Source organism: Lutjanus erythropterus, chromosome 23, assembly GCF_056507025.1.
Source record: "Lutjanus erythropterus isolate fLutEry1 chromosome 23, fLutEry1.hap2, whole genome shotgun sequence".
Taxonomy (NCBI): domain Eukaryota; kingdom Metazoa; phylum Chordata; class Actinopteri; order Lutjaniformes; family Lutjanidae; genus Lutjanus; species Lutjanus erythropterus.
In genome coordinates, this window is record NC_139339.1 from 6,749,731 (window position 1) to 6,767,862 (window position 18,132).

At 41.6% G+C, this 18,132-nt stretch overlaps 1 protein-coding gene across 1 annotated transcript in view; it reads left to right on the forward strand.

Moving 5' to 3' along the window:
• The window catches only part of LOC146305565 (ADAMTS-like protein 1), a 121,107-nt gene that overhangs the window by 43,899 nt on the left and 59,076 nt on the right, over positions 1 to 18,132 (forward strand). The window contains exon 2 of the mRNA XM_084712253.1: positions 4,611 to 4,727. Within this exon, the coding sequence (XP_084568379.1) occupies positions 4,611 to 4,727 (117 nt within the window). The remainder of the gene's footprint in view (positions 1 to 4,610; positions 4,728 to 18,132) is intronic.

The window sequence follows — 18,132 nt, forward strand, 5'->3', positions numbered from 1 at the left end:
CGCACACGTCAGCATAGTTTTGGAGATTGGGATGCCCGTTGGTGTTGGCCCTTTCAATCACGGGCGGCCCTGCAAACCTGGAGTGTGTGTTTTCTTAACCTCTGTCATGTTCATTTCAAATAAGCTCAAACATCGCCTGAGTTAGTGCGCGCTTATACTGAATCTGACTCGCTCATTAGATCCCATCGAGGAAAGCGGAGGGGGCTCCTATTAACCTGGAGTTCATGGGACTTCAAATAGCCGAACAACCATGTCTCCAAAAAACTTAGGCCTCCTTTTTTAACTTCTGTATCTGACACTTAGATTTAGAGAAAACATAAAACCTTCCAGATTAAGTCTTTATAATCAACTGGCAAACATTTGTATCTGAAAACTATTAAAGTATTTAATTTGTTTATCCTACAATATGTGCTTCTGGCAACTATGTATTTATGATTATGTTGAAGCAACTAAAGCGCCTGTTTAAACCTGCATTCATTGATACCTTTTTTTTTGTGTCACTTTGGCACCAAGCTGTATACACAACATTGACATATCATCACCTTGTAAATTTCTTCTGGCTAATTTGTTTCTTGTTTACACACCCAGCAGACATGTAGCAACATTAGCATTATTGGTTGGAGTTGTTTCTGGCTACCTGGTGAATGCAAGTCCAATATGAACTCTTCAGGCTACTCCTCGAGCTAAATGCTCCATTATGTTTTCTAGCTAGCTGCTAACTTTATTGTTTAGTGTTGTGCAGTTAACAGTGATTGATTGATTATCATTGCATCAGTGCTTTTTCACTGGAAACTGGCTAAAACTTAAAGCCTCTGGAAATTGGACATTTGCTGAGGTAAATCTTTCCTTTTTCTGAGCTGTCATTGTGATATTTAACTGGGGCTTGCTCAGCTGTTTCAGAGGTGCACATGGTGACACACAGTCCGTGCACCCAACCTTCCACCTTGCACTTGCCATTTTTTATTCAAATTTCAACTGAGGGTGCAAAGTATTACATTTGAATTGTTAATTGCAATGGATACTTTTGCACCCTGAGCCCAGTCTGTGTCAGACAAACACTCAAAATGCATGGATCTGCTTATGATGATTATTATTCATAATAAAGTTTGAGGGCCATGCAAATTCTGGAAGTTTCCTGGGAGAAATAACATAATGGTAGAGCACCAGGAGAAACACTGGAAAAATGTGATTTTTGCCAGGTATGAACAAATAAATATCTTGAAATAAAAAAAAAACACAGCAACTTGACTTAAGATAAAAGATCAAATGTACATGCATATAAAATAAATTCTTGTGTATTATATTCTGTAATCCTCTCGCCCATTGTGAGTGAATGAATGAATGATATATGCCGATACTGATATTGATCGATGTAGCTGTTCTGGACCAATACGGGGCTGATAATATTGGCCGACTGATCTGTCTGGCTCTAGTTTGCAAGTAAGAGATATTGTCAGTGTCATACATGACAGCATAACCCCGGACTTTGGAAATATTCGGTCCTCTGCCAGATCCTAATGGTTTAGTCCAGTGGGGGCGCGCAGGATGCTTGACATTGGCACTGGACAGTCAGCTTGTTTGCTCAGGGAAACGAGTTTGATAGATCCCCCCTTTTAAGACTCCAGTGAGGGAAAGTTTAGCTGTCATGCACCATTAGCCCGTGGTTCAGTCTGGTTCCAGCACATCGCACGTCTTTTAAGAAGGATGGATGCAAACTTTAAAATGACAGGGAAATGGGTTGTCAGATTTTTCTGGTGTTAAGATACTAAAAGTGTGTGAGAAAATAAATTTCTGCGGACAGGGGGGAAAAAAAATCTCTTGAGAAAGACACAATCGGTATGTTCATCTCAGCTGGGCCTCCATTTAGCCTTGAGCAAGGACATCTGGTCACTTAAGTGGTTTTCACTAAATCTTAGCTCACACACACACACATGCACACACACACACACACACACACAGATCAGCAAAGCATCTCTTAATATTCATATGCTCGACTTATGTTTGCTTTACCCCTGGCTTGTGGTTGTGCAACATCTTACTGTTCAGCGTCAGTGGCAGAGAGGACGCGCTTCAGTGCAACGTTAGTCCCGTCAGCAGAGATCTCATGTTGCATTCAGGCATCAAATACTATGCTGTATTTTGATAAAAGATTTTCATATCAGCTATTTGGTTTCCAGTGCTACACATTAAAGTCTCTGTGGTATATGGTTGAGAAGGCTTCAAACTGTTGAGTCAATCTGTGAAACGTGCTTTACATGAATTTCCAGCCATGTATTCTACCAATTTCTCTTGTGTATCAGTTATAAGATGACTTTTCAAATTGCCCACATGCACGCACACGCACACATGCACGATGATAATATCCGTGGCGTTAACTACAACAAAGTTTTGGTAAGCAGTCATATGGAGAATGGAAATGCGGGGTGTCGGATCTTTGAAAAAATTATTTAAAAAAAAAAATGCAACTATTTGATGACCTGGGATCGAGACTCAACAATCAACTATCTTTCTCCAGAATGCGGCACCTTTAAAGAAACAGACAAAACCAGAATGTTACGTTGTGGCTCAACAGCTGCCACATGTGTGATCCATACTCAACAAATCGTTCTTATACATTATGACGTTGGTCATCCGAGGAGGCCTTTGCCCACATTTTACTGCAGTGACTTATGTGATGTTACGGATGCCTCCACAGTCTAAGTGACTGCAGCCAAGCGGTGCTGAGTGTAGGGCTTTAGACCAGATTTAATTTGTCTTATTTAAGAGTTCACTCTGCGGCTCGTTCCCACACAAAACTGATGTACATTTTACTGCAGTTGCTTAGCAGCACTTTCTTTTTTTTTGTTATTTTTTTCGCTCCATGACTGAAAATCTGCAACCCCCCTACAATGCGAAGAACCTCAAGTACCCAGAACCCACATCCCCCGCTCTGCTTTGCTATGCCTTGGCACAAGCCGGGGAGACAGGCAGTTGACCCGGGTCATTACAGGGTGTTTATGACCCACGGAGAGCAGCTGAGGGCCCCCGCTCTGTGAATTTGCGCATCCTCCAGAATGCGGGCCCTGCTGTGCTGCTAATGGGCCCTATCCAAGATGCCCCATCCACCTCACCCCCCATCCGCCCGTCTCCCGGAATAGGTGGGCTCTACGTCTTCTGATATCAGATCTCTTCTGCTGTGAATTCCTCCAGAGATTCCCCTCATCAGGAGGGATGTGCGGTCGAGAGCACAAACTGAAATACAAAACACACACCGCTCAGTAAGTGATTGCAAACAGAAAGTCTGAAAGAAAGAATTTACCTTCATTTCCCACCATCACCACTGTTCCAGAATACAGTGGTGAAATAGCATACCCAGTGGAATCACTATGATATGGATAACAAACAGCTTGTTGCATCACTGGGCTCAGGTTCAGTGTATCCTGTTCCTTTCCACAGCTAATCATGCATACGACTGGACTCATCAGCCTGATATTTTTTGTGCACATTTATGACTGTATGCTCGTGGTTGTGGTGATTCGCAATTCACATGAAAGATCTATTTTATCGACTTCTTTGTGTTATGCTGGCTGCAGACTACTCACTCACCTTAGCCGGCCAGTAGGGTCTGTTGCCTGTTGCAGGCCACACTTTGCTCTTTGTCATGACTCAGACATTTTCACCCGTAGAAAAGTTTTTGTTTCATCTTAATAATTAATTTGATACCCGATATGTTATGATCAACTTAAATCAGGCACCATACGAAATGAATACATGCCGGTTTTGCTCATTTTGCTGCCATCATCATCGTCCTGCTGGAGTGTTCAAGGTTGTTAGTAAGCAAATAAGATGCAGACCTCACTACAAAATTGACTGTAACTTGCTTAATTCTGATCATCATTAAATTTGATTTGTTATAAACCTGAAAAATCGAACATGGTAGTGGTAGCCAACCGATTATTGTCAGCATTGGCCTCTAAAATCGGTCGGGCCTTACAGAGTAGACAAGTTTATCATAAAAACGCATTTTGTGCAATGATCTCTGGAAGTTGGTTAACATTTGTGGCAAATATATGAATAATTAGAAACAACTACAAATAAAAAACACAAATACAGCAAACTATATATGATATGATATTTGATTCATATATTAAACCTGGATTATGAAAAATGATCAACTATACACAGAATGCTGCCTGTACAGCAAACAAATAAAGACAATCAGTGTTATGCTCCATTTAAAAGTTTTTATATATGTGCATATTGGACGACATATATACCGGTTGACTGATAAATTGATCGGGCTCTACTTTGCAGACATCTAGATAAGATATTTATTCAAAATCTTCATATGTTCATCTGGATTAAAACAAATCTAATAGTTCAATTACGTCTTCAGATTTATATAACAACATAATTCCAAACAGGCCTTCTAGCTTTCTTGAAATGAACTGCTTTGTTCAAAGCGTCATCCAATCATCGTGAAAGTAGTGTTTACAGCTGTTCAGATTTGAGGGTGAAAACCTCTGGCTGCCTCACACCACCTCCCCGATCTTTCTCTAAGAACGCCGCTGCACATGTTTGTAGTGAAAAAGGTACTGCATTGACCTCTGATTGGATCTTTTGTTGTTCAGGTTGCTGTTTGGGCCAACGATGGGGACGCAGTGTTCATCAGGGAATTCACTCTGATTCGACGAGATCACCTTCCAGAAGAGCCTCTCCATGATGTCAGCCAGAAACCAGAAGACCCCGTAAGTGCCTGATCAAAAAAAAAACCCACACTGATCTGTTTTAATTTCATGCATAAACTTCAAACTTTTTTTTCCCATAACAACTGAGATAACGAAAAAATTGAAACACCAAATAAAACTAAGTCAGTCAATAAATCTGTTGCAATGTGTTGACATAGCACGCCACACCAGAGGAGTGAAAAATTAGCCTTATTGCGCCTCGGTAATGAATCCACATGAATGATGACGGTGGGACACAGGGAGTGGAGGGTGTGCTGGCCTGGCCTGATGTGAAACAGGGCAGCGCGTGCAAACGCATAACACGCATTCACACACACGTTGGAGGGTGGGGTGGCTTTTTTGCATCACATTACTCCCACTCTGTCATCACCTTGTGATGAGACATGACTCCTGGCTGCGGCGTTTTTTTTCTTAAGCCGATCTCTCACCCAGATGTTTTATCTAATTGGGCGGGAGGGAGGGCTGAGCTGCTGTTGTCGCAGAAAATCGCCTATCTCGTCATTCCTTTGTGATGCGATTGGTCCTGGCGCAATTTTAGAGGAATCTGGGATAATTGATCAAAGGTTTTTGAACGGTATTACGTTATCACGAGCAGGAATGCTATCTGGAGGTGAATTTTCTATTTGCTGTGAGGACGTTATGTAATTGACCCGACTGTACTCTGGTTTTTGTGCACTTCTCCACTCGTCTGACCTCCAGGGTCGGGTGAAAGGTGAAAAACCTTTCACAAGCCTGCATGCTTGACTAAATGACCCTTTGACCTCAACATATAGAATATTCAGCAGCCCTCTGCACCCTTTGAACACTGATCAAATACAGTGACATTTCTTTTGAAACAAATGATCTGCTTGAACTCACCATCGCACTTTAAAGAAGGATCATGAGGGCTTATATGAACATTCACATCTGCAGGGTAGCCTTAGAGATCAGTGGCAGGCAGAGGTCATTCTCGGTTTAAAGAGGGGGATCAGAGATCATTCTGGACATGCTTTCTTTTAAAGAAAATCATTTTTAGTGCAATATTCATGTTAACTTTGCCCTGCATGGTGGCTTGAGGTGACATACAGTACAATCCCCAAGTCCAAAAGAGTTGAGATGTTGTGTAACACGTAAACAAAAACACTCATTCTGAATTTGATGCCTGCAACACGGTCCAAAAAAAGTGATTGAACTGAGTGATTGAAATGATTAACAGTCCGGGTGTTTCATAATGCACCACATTATCTGGACTGCAGGCAGGCCGGTCAAGGACCCGAACTCTTTCACCGCGAAGCCACGCTGGTCCTTTTCCTCTTTAGCCTGGAGGACACGACATCCATGATTTCTGAAAACAATCTGAAACATGGACTTCTCAGACCACAGCACACGTCAGTCCATCTCATCACCTGTTACCAATTCAACTATTTACCTTTTTTAATGTTCCAAACACGTGTTTTTTGAGCATTACACAACTTTCACAGTCTGTTTTTGCCCTCGTCCCAAACTTTTTGAATCTTGTTGCAGATATCAAATTCAGATTGTCTGTATATTTACAAAAAACAATCAAGTTTATCAGTTTAAACATTAAATATCTGGTCTTAAATTGAATACAAGTCGAAAAGTATTTGCATTCTGTTTTTATTTATGTTTTACACAGCTTTTTTTGGAATTGGGGTTTGTATATTTGACAGTATTTTGGTCCATCTCTGCTTCTTACATGCTGCTCTCCAAAAGGCAGACTTAATGGAAACCAGTTAAAAGCTCTGTTAGAAGTCAAGAATGTAAACGCAGTGGTACATGCTTACAGTGCTGTAGTTAAAAACCTCAAACAGCTATCTTTACAGCATTTGGATTTCATATTATAACCAAGCAGCAGTTTGATTTATGACGCACTGACCTCAGGCAAATTTTTGAATTTGCATCAGCGAGTGATTTTCAAACCAAACATCACACAAAGTGTATTTATATATCCACTCCCACATACTGTGTTCATGCCATCCAAGCCTCAGCTGCTCTTTATGGGTTTCATTAGAACGAATTTGGCTGTTTTGTTTTTTCCATAACATACAGGTGCAAATAAGGTGCCTTGGATAGTAAGTGCTCTCATGTCTGTATGTTTAATATAAAGCTAGAGCCAGAAGACAGTTAGCTTAGCATAGCATAAAGACTGGAGGTAGGGTGAAACAGGTAGCCCATACCTGCCAACATTTGGGTTATGATTCAGGCTTTTCAGCATGGGGCTGGGGGGGATGGATGGTATTTATATCTTAAAGTGGAACCTGTCGTTTTAATGACAGCTAAGCTAACAGCTACGTTAAATTAGCTGGCCAGTCTTCATGTCCAGAGGGCAGCTGTGCCCCCACCTCTTGGATCGAGTTGTGACAAACAAAAATATGGATCCATTTACGAGGATCTTTCATAATAAAGTTTAAGTTATCCATGAAAAAGTACCTGGGAGAAATAACAAAATGGAAAGATGCTAAAAGATGGCTTTGAAATACGGGAGGATCTTGGAAAAAAATGTGTTTTCAGGCTAACCTCTGTCCAGCATATATGGTATATAGTTATATGGTGATATCGCTCTTCTCATCTAAATATCCACAAATAAGCATGTTCCCAAAAACGTTCGATTCATGAGTTTTAGAGATGTCAGAACTTTGGAAAGACACAGGCTTTCAGTCTTTATGCTAAGCTAAGCTAATTGACTCCTGGCTGTAGTTCCCCACTGGCATGAGTGTTGCATCAATCTTGTCAGCAGCAGGTTATCAAGTAACATCTGAGCAAGCTTGTTGCCTGGTGGAAAATCGACCAACTTAAAATTATGTTATAGTCACATCACAAGTTAGCTAATGTTAGCAAAATGCAAGCTAACTAGGCAGCAGTTGATGCAGAGTGGTTGCTAGCTAACATCTGCCAACTAAGGATATGACTATGTTGCTTTTATCTTACAGGTTCCCCAACAATATCTTTTAACCATCTTTAAAATTAGTTTTTCTTTTCAGTATGGACAAGCCTAGCATTTAGCATATCTACTGTAAGTACAAGAAACAGGCAAGGAGAAAGTTGACTGAGGTTCTGCCAGGTATCGAGCTTGCTCAACTCTTTTTGGAGCGCTGAGCAAAAGAAAAAAGGGATGGGACTTATGAAGGGTTAATTATAAGTAGTTAAACTAGATGTAACCACATGCAATGTTTATCTCACATTAATTTGAATTCTTGGACAGGTTATAAAGTGGTTTCTCGAATGGAATGTCCATCCTTTGCGAGATGTATGATGCTAACATATCTTCAGATGGGGGAGCCTGCAGACTCCCAGGAGCCGCACTTGTGATTCCTTTCAGCACTCAGTCGATTTCAGCCTCAGTGCGCCTGTAGCGCTGTTCTATGTTGGATCTTGGTTCAATATTAAGCTTGATTTCAAGCCAAGACAAATGCAGCTTAATTAGCAAGCAACCCAGGAGGCGGATCTCAGACTCCAAAGTGTATTCGTTTTCTCTTGTTTAACTTTCGTGAGTAAGTGCCAGGGTCGGTTGGTGGGCAATAAGACTGACCTCCCCACCACCCTTCACCCTATCCCTCAAGAGGGCCACAGATAAATTGTTCTCTCTGAAAGAAAGTGTTTTTCCTGGTAGCCTCTGCAGGAGCTACTTCGATGGAATAGAGCCGTCTTAAACAGCTAAAGCCTTAACATACCTTTGTAAATTAACCCATATTTATTATGTGATGGCAAGCATGTACTGTAGAGCTTCAACAATGTCAGCGCTCATAAACAAATATTAAGTAAGTTTATTGGGTTGAGAAGTTCCTGAATCAAAGTGTGCGGGGGGTCTGATGGCTGAAATGTTGGCTCCTGAGTCTGAGAGTCTTTTTTTTCTCTCTGTAACATGACTGAATGAGTAACACTGTGAAGATAAACAGAAAGACGGTCATAAATCTCGCTCCGACTGTGCCCACTCATTGTTTGGCCATGAATGAAATTTTCCAGCGTGTTAGTTTGAGAGCAGCCACTAACTAAAAACCAGCGAAATGTGTTTTAAAATGGCGGCAAACTCTCAAACATTTTCTTAAGCTGCAGGAAGATAACTAATCTGTACGTGATCATCTCTCTTAAAGCTGATGTTTGAAACCCGATCTCTTGAGAGGTTTCTCTTCCAGAGGCGATGCGCAGGTGGCAGCTTCTGCTCAACTTCAAGGTGACTGAAGGAGAAAGAGGGAGAGAAAGAAAGGACAGAGAACAAGTGTTGTAAACTTCTATTCATTGTCAGAATGTGAAATTGAGAGTCGGGGCAGAGGAGGCAGAAACAGCCTTTGGAAAAAAAAAAAAGAAAGAAAGAAAAGGAGATAGACAGAGAGACGCACCACAAGGTTTTCTCCTCAGCTGGCTGCAGTCTAGACAGCATATGTGATCATCCTGTCAACAGAAAACTTTAAAGTGGGTTACTGAAAGGTGATCCTTCATTTACTGGATGAGTGTGCGTGTATACATGTGTCAGTTTCTACTTGTATTGTGTGATAGTGATATTTCCCCTGCGGGCACTGACCTCAGTATCTGCATGTAAGCTATTCCTTGTAGGTTTGCTTTAAACACACCTCTCTGTAACTTTTCAAAAGATGTCACAGTATTTCACATGAAAACATTAATATCTCTTCTTTGTCAGAATGCCTACACATGCCTCATATAAAGCTGAATATGTATTGTCAAATTTAGTTTAAAATGGCATTATTTTTAGACGGCTCTGATGGAAATCAGGATTTATACTCTGCTTTACTCCAAACAATTTCACTGCATAAACTTTGACTGTGTGAGAGACCTTTTGGATGAATCAACATTAGATCTTGACGATCTTGTAAGATTTAAACAGTCAGTGAGGTTACGGCTGCTGTGTCTTGTGCGTATATGCACACACTTCTCTCTTAATGGGCAGATGCTTCAGTGCCCTAGAAGCAGAGTGACTGCATCTTACTCTCTGAATAATGCATCATTTAATTAGCAGGAAAATACTGCGTGTTTGACTTCAGACCATGTTTTTGGTTGGTGTGTTGCACAATCGCTTTCTGCTGTCTCAAGATAGCAATGCACCAAAAATGCACCTGTGCACACCTCATTTTGAGACAAGCATGTCCGCAGGGACACAAGTACATTTACTACCTACACAATATCGATGTTGGACGTGAAAATGACAACTGCATCGATCACAACCTAGAAACAACAACTGTGCTGTGCCATGCTTTGTACCAAGCGCAAAGTACAAGCCCTTTAGCTCTGGTATGTTGTCCACCACCTCTTGAGAGAATATCTTGCACTCTGCAGCTAAACGCCTCAGTGCTGGGCAGGTAGTGGTCAGTGGGTTTATCAGAGCTGCCAGCTGGTAACTAGTTGATTAAACAGGAATTTGTGGGCCAGAAAACCAAAACAAGCCAAAAAAAATCTGAGAAAAACTGCAGAATTGGATGATTAATCTCTCTGGATTTGTCACTGTGTCCAAACTTTACACATTACACATTGCCCTTTGATCAGGTGTGAAGTATAAAAATCATTTATTTGTGCAGCTTTAATTTAACTCAGCATACTTTTAAGTAGTGTCTTTGCTCTGTAAACCACCTAACACTGAGGATCAGGATGCACTGATTGCTGCTGTTGGTCACATGTAGTGTTCTCCACACCAGTAATGGCCAGGATATTATGGGTTGTGACAGTGTTTCGTAATGACAGTCATTAGAGCCCCACTTTGCGGCAATGACCCGAGGCCCGGCGTGAGGACGCTTCCACTCTGCCTGTCTTCACACGTTTCATGGAATGGCAGTTCTGTCCTTCTGCACTGTTGTTTTATTTTCTCACCTTTTCTCCCTCTCGTCTCCGTGTTCGACGTTGGATGTTTTGTTAGACGTCTCTTCCTCTCTGCCCTCTGCCTCTCTCACTTCATCACATGCCAAGCAATTCAGGCCTTAATGTTTTTACATGCTCAATTGCACCTCAGGCAGTAACAGTGAGGGGCATCTTTTTTTCCTTCTTTTCTTTAAAAAAAAAACCTTCAGGGTGAATAAATGCCGAGACGGTTCCACCTTTTGGCAGAGTGTCAGGATTCGGTGTAATTGAGGTTGGGCAAGTGGGGCCAAGGGCCAGTCGGGGTGGCGAGCAGGGGGAGCGCCCAGTGGCCGCGGCGGCAGCAGCTTGTAGAGTGAGGGGCCCATCGCTCAGCTGCACGCTGCCTTGGCAGCTGTGTTTTCCATGCAGCGCCAGGTGGAAAGGGCAACAGTCTTGCACAATTAAACACTTCATTTGTCTTCATTAAAAGGATGGGCATGTTAGTTTTGGCAGGCTGAGAGGATGTTTAGGCTCAAGTTTTTTCCACTTCAAGCTCTGCCCCCTGTGGTTAACAGCACTTTAAGGTAAAGCTTTAGGGGATTTCTGAGCTCTTAATGTTGTGAAATTGGTTTATTTTAGCCAGTGCATATATGTAACCTTCACAGCCTTAAAGGCGCCCTGTGGAGTTTCTGACCACTAGTTGTGCTATCGAGCAAAGTTTGAAAGAGCGAGTCCCACTTCTGTTACTCCTGTGTCTCTTGCACGTGCACAAGGATGCACATCCAGGCACATACCCAGTCCTGCCCATGATTGCTGAACATGTTTGTTTACAAAAAAAAACCACAGAATAACTTTAAAGGACAGTTGGAAATTTAGGGAAATGCGCTGAAAGTGACATGAGAAGATTTATACTAAACTGGCAACCGACCACTTTCCAGGCAACCAGTGCAGACACCTGGAAGTTACTGCTCCTGGCCAAGAAGAAGTCTGGCACATAACTCAACGTAAAAATGCTAATTATCATTTTTATCCTGATTTCTAAATTCGTTATCCATTAGTTTCATTTTGTGCACAAACATCTGAACACGTGTTTATGTGAACATGGTTTCTGTGCACTGTTGCCCTTAAATGTTTATCAAATTTAATACATTGATCCTCTCAACAAAGTTGCAACACTGATTGACAGCCACTTTGAATTTGATATAATTGCACAGTGAGCCGTGGGCCACTCAGCTCTGCACACACACACAGACACACGCAGACACATTCGATGTTTGACATTGACAATAAAAAGAAAACAAAACAAAAAATGGGAGCATATTTGAAAGTCACATCTGTGCTCAAAAATGGTCACAAAATGCATCAAAAAGGCTAGTTTCCCACTGTTTCCAGGCTTTGGGCTAAGATAATTAGCTGCTTGTTGTGGCTACATAGTTACTGTACAGATATGACAGTCGAATCAATCCTCTGATTTAACTTTCAATGGCAAGAAATCAGATGAGCATATTATCCAAAATGTAAAGAACTGTTCCTTTAACCTAGAAATGCTCATATCATGTTAATTCATGCTATCATATATGAGCATGTAAAAAAACTTTCTTTCTTAAAAATCAAACTTTCCTGTTGAGGTTTGATGCACAGAAATGACAAAAATATCAAAAAGTGAAAAAATGTGCAGATATTGATAGGGTGCTCTTTTTTTTATTATTGACTTATCAATGCATTACATGCACAAACACGAGAAACAAACAATAGTGGAGCAGGAGAGCACTCACTGGCAGACTGTCATGTTTTTATTTTCATACTGTTCGCACTCATCTCTACCCACTGTTGATAAAAAGCACAATGTGTCCCATCATCACCACGTTGTTGTGAAATCTTTGTTTCTGCTCATTTATTCGCCGTCAGAGATGTTTTCTTTAGAGATATCGACTTCTCTGGATCTGTCCACGTTGCATGCGATTGACTCAGTTGTTTATTAGAAACACTGCCTCTACGTGAAGCTGCTCATGCTGCAGTTGGATTGGGAAACCTTGGGACCAAACAGCGAGCTAATAACTGTTTTCGTGACGCCAGTTAACCATGAATGCCAGTGTTTGTTTTTGCATAGCCAGCTATCTGAAAGATACCCCGACTCTGCTCAAATTAGCTCACGAGGCAGGCCAGAAATGATGTCCGTTGTGCTTTTCAAACAAGGAAAAGAAAGGAGCGAACAGGCAGAGCAGTGAATTAGGAGACATTTGCCTTCCTGACTTGTGCGCTTTGGCCGGCTGACTGGTGTTTGGCACATGTTAGCGCTGTTCGGAGGCTCGGTCCCAGCGCTCTTGAAGAAAGTGCTGAGTGCTGGTGAATGTGGTGTAAAGCCACGTGGCTTTGGACGGGGGATCTTTCTCTCACCCCTGTGTTTGTTCCATCAACATATGTGTTCAGTAAAGCCTTGGCCCTCGCAGTGCCACATCGAACGTCTCCCCGTCCCGCTTGATGTGGTCTCACACCAGTGCACTGTGGGTACTGGCGCGCTGCTGCTGAGGTAATACCACCAGGGACAAGACCTCGCCGCAACGCCCACATAACAAATGTGGGTGTGTGTGAGTGCACGCAGCCAGTGGTGTGTCTGTTGCTGGCTACCGTTGCACGCACACTCCCATCTGCAGAGACTCTCGCCCTCATGTAATCCCAGAGATGTTTGTGTTTGCACGCTGACATGTGGATGTACCACGGCGTGCAGTACGGGAATCCATGTGTGTGTGATCTCTGCGCCCGCAGCATTCAACTCTCTTAGAAATAAAGGTGCTCACTAGAACCACAAAGGGGTCTTGTCACCATAGGGGAACCCTTTTTGGGTCTGCACTAGTAGAACCTTTTATACTGGTAGACGATTCTACAGAGAACCCCTCTATAGTGTAGAGGTTCCACCCAGAACCCTCTCTGGGGTTTCTATCCAGAACAGTTCTACCAAGAAGCTTTTTATATTTCAAGGGTTTTATCTAGAACACATGTAGAGGATTCTACCAAGAACCCTTTTATATTCCAAGGCTTTAATCTAGAACCCACCCAAGGGGTTCTACTGAGAACCTTTTTATATTTCAAGGGTTCTATCTCGAACACACGCAGGAGGTTCTACTGAGAATCCTTTCATATTCCAAAGGTTTTGTCTCGAACACATTCAGGGGGTTCTACTGAGAACCTTTTGGTATTACAAAGGTTATATCTAGAACACACTCAGGGGGTTCTACTGAGAAGCCTTTTATATTCCAAGGGTTCTATCTAGGACCCACACAGGGGGTTCTTCGGAGAATCCTTTTATAGTCTGAAGTTTTTATCTAGAACACACTCAGGTGGTTCTACTGAGAACTTTTTGATATTCCCGGGGTTTTATGTAGGAGATGCTCAGGGGTCTGCGAGGTACCCGTTTATATTATTATGTTATATTATAGAAAAGCTCCGGGTAGAACCTCAGCCCTTCAGCAAGAACCCTTTTGGAACCCTTATCTCTAAGAATGTATCACATGTTACCTTGCACACACACAGCATCCAAAACTATGTCTTTGATTAATGGGTAAGCCCCGTCCTCCTCCTCCTCCTCGTCCTCCTCCTCCTCCTCCTCCTCCTCCATCACCCTCACCCTCTTCTCTCCTCACCTTCTGCAGTGTCTGCTCCTCCTCGGCGTGTGAAGGCACGCACACATTTTCTGGCCGAGTGATTGATTTCTAATTGTTTACATTTCAGGTTGCACTCTCTGTTGCAGCTGTTTGTATTCTGCTCCACGTTCGGCGTGCACAGGCACAAACAGAGAACACTTGTACAATAGAGACGTGTTGATGCCAAAAAGTTTCATCCAGGAATTTTTGGATGTCTCAGCTCTGGGTTTTGGCACCGCATGCGCTAATTGCCTCCAAGTGGAGGCGATTGTTACCACTGGGGCTCTAATTTTTTTTTTTTTTCTTGGTTCTGCATGTGTGTTTGGGCACGTGGGCTCAATCACTGCGGGACTTTGCCATGAATGTGGCTTCATTGTGGTTGAATAAGAAGAGTAATAAGAGAAATTAAATTTTGCTGCCAAACAATAACATCTCAATCTAACAAGTTCTTGTTGTGGATGGTTCCCCACCCAAACTCTTGGACTGTAGAGCTGTTAATAAAAAGTCAACAGAGATGTTGCTTTGAAATAAAAATTGTGTCTAGGACAAGTTGTTTTTCACCTGTCAAAGCCATTAAATGAAGGGTGACAGTTACAAATTTAATACAACTCTGATTCCAAAGAAGTTTGGACACCATGTAAAACGTTAATACAGACGGACGTTTTGACTTATATTAAACTGAATACAGGTATTTTGCGTTCTGACTTATAAACTTTATTGTTTTGTGTATACACTCATTCTAAATTTGATGCCTGCAGCATTTTCCAAAAAAAGTCGGGACAGGTGCAGGTTACCTGCTATGTGAAGTTTTTCTTTCCCGTTCTTGCTTGATATTGTTTTGTTGTTTATAATGCGCAGGTCTGGACTGCAGGCAGGACAGTCGCATACCCGAGATCATTTACTACAGAGCCACACTGTTGTAACACGTGCAGAATGTTTCTTTGCATTGTCTTACTGAAATAAGCAGTGAAGTCTCTGAAGAAGATGTTGTCTGGATGGCAGCATATGCTGCTCTAAAACCTGTATGTACCTTTAAGCAGTATCGGAGCCTTCACAGATGCCCCCATCGCATCACAGACGCCATTCAACAGCTTTCCCAGCCTTTCGTTGCCCCGTCCCAACTTTTTTTGAAACATAACATCAAATTCATAATAATATATTTGCAAAAAAGTTTAAAACATTAAATATCTTGTGTATTTACTTTTACACAGCATCCCAACTGTTTCAGAATTGGGGTTTTAGCTTCAGCAGCTCGCCAACGTAAGCTTCTGTGCAAAGTGTTCGAAGTGGGCACTTGGCTCCGGTAGCTTGCACTATGTAGCCAATATGCAGTGTAAGCAACAGTGTTATCCTGAGTTACAGCAGTTATAAGCTGCTGCTGAAGGATCCTCGCCACCCATGCGGAGCCGAGTTTAGGTGAAGCGGTGGGCAAGGTGCAACCCTAAACGGATCCCTGTCTTTAATGTGGGCTGTAATGGCTCTGTGTGGTAGCGGCTGGGCTTGTTCTGTTGTTCTGTACAGTAGCAGAACAAACATAACACAGTTTTCTTACCTGGAAAGTCATGTCCTGCCTTAATATTGGCTTGCTGTATCCAGTTCAGAATATCAGAATATGAAAATCCAGGCCTGCTCTTCACACTTAGTACAGAGTTAATTTGACTTGCTCGCTGTAATAACTGGGTGTGTAGCCATGGCAACACAGGTTAGCTAGCAAGCAAATAGCAAGGAATTAAGCTTCTTCAAATGTAGAACATTTAAGCTAAAATAAATAATAGCTTCATTTTTTTTCTAGCCAGCTCACAGATAAATTATTGTGACTACATCAGAGCATGATTTTAATGTTTGAAGAAAACATTGCTAACGTAGCTAACAAGTAAAGTGTGTTGTCATTCAGTTATGAACAGTGTGTGGGATTTGATGGTTGTGCAGGGAGTGTTTTGGGACCACAAACAAAAGTGTGTTTAGGGCCACCAAAATACCAGAGCCGGCCCTGATTCAGGACCTAATGAACCTATGTACTATTGTCTTTTGTTAATCCTCCTTTCTTTTAGGGACAAAAAAATTCTTTTTTGTCCCAAATGTATGGATTTGCTGGTCTCTTTGTCTCAAACATGATAATGAAACCAAACATCTTCATGTTTTGAACTGTTAGTCAAAACAAAAGAGGCCATTTAAAGGAATCATTCTGGAGTTTTTGCATATCAGTTCCTTGAGAAAATAACTGACAACTTGATCAATAATGAAAATAATGACAGTATTTAAGTTCTGCAATCCTGCAAAGATCATGGTGTGTAATGTCAAATTATTTAAATGCAAACAAAAGTCAAAACATAACCATCTTATATTACTAATCATTGTCTTATAGCACAGATGAGTATTTTGTGGTCAGTGCATCCTTGTAATTTATATTTTTGTTCCTTCAGATACACACCACTGCCTGAAATGTAAAAGTAAAACAGCAGAATCATAAAAAACAGATTTTCCAGCGTTATAATCAACAACAGCGTCCTTCAACTCAGTATAAGTCCTTTTGATAGACAGCAAAGGTTTTGTGTCCAAAAATGTAATTTAAACTCATAAAACAGTGCAGCTCGTCCGTCTGTTAGTTTGAGTTTTCTTGAAGGATTTTCAGGTCCTTCATTGGCTGGTTGTTAACTCGATCGCACAGGACTTGCAGCTTATTGAACAAAGGTTTTGATGTTCACAGTGAGAACGTGGTGGTCTCACTCTCTCTCTCTCTCTCTCTCTGGTGCATCACTGCAAACTGAAGTGTAAGCACTCCAAGTGTAAACACGAGAAAATCGACACCATGAAAGCGTGTGTGTGCCGACCTACAGCAGGCCCACAAACACACACGCACACACACGCAAGCTCCCAACCTCCTTCACACAAACACACACAGACAGTTTTCGCTGTCGGGGAGCCCTGGGAGAGAAAGTAATCTGTTCACAAACCACAAAATTGAATAATGATCCTGACACTCTTCCAGGCTGAAGAGTGAACAGTGCTGCAACACAAGAAGGCGCACTTACACCAAATCTTTATACAACGCGGAGCGAAGCCTTTGACTGCAAATTAGCATAATTTAATGCTCTCTGTAGGTAAAGACACACATGCACACGCACACACTAATCCTCCTGCAGGGCATAAAGCAGTGGAATTCGCCAGTCTGTAAATTGTATTCTTGAAGAATTTTATGGCCCTTGGCTGGTGCTTAACCCTTCATCTCTGGTAGCTTATTGAAAGACACACACAGTTCTTTACTTGGCTTGGTGGAGAAGGCAGGAGATGGATATGGAACAGATTCCAGCAGAAGTCCAATGTCACGGTTGTTTTTGGATATTTGTAAAAGGTACACAGTAACAAATGAAGGGTTCATTTGCAAAAAACAGATTTTCCTAGCTTTTTCTTACACTTATCAGTATCAATCAAAGTGGCGCTGGGGTCTTCAGATGAGCACTAGAAAGCATCCTGACTAGAACAGACAATTGACTAAAACTGCCCAGAACATCATTGGTACCCATCTAACAGACAATACCCATCCTAACCACAGCCTGTTCAAGAGATACATAAGTATCCACTGCTATAAAATCAGACTGGAGAGCAGCTTCTTCCTCTACTCTTCTACTCTACTGCATATAAATTTAACATTGGGGGGTTTTTTTTGTAAGTAGCAAAAGGGAACTACAACTTAATCTCATTATACAATCCTGTGTTGTATAATGCTAAATAAATCTGCATTCTACCTTTATCTGTTTTTGCAAATTAATATTTATTATATTCAGCACATGCAATGTTAAATACCCAGTAATAAAGGGACTCTGAGACATAATTTGGGTTTCATTAAGATTTTCTGTATATTTTCATGTTACTTAGAGCACATTAGTAAAATATGATCAAACTTGAAGTTCCAGAGTTGATCTCTAACAATTAAAGTATACCAAAAAATAATACTATGTCATTTCAAGTAGCATAGAGCC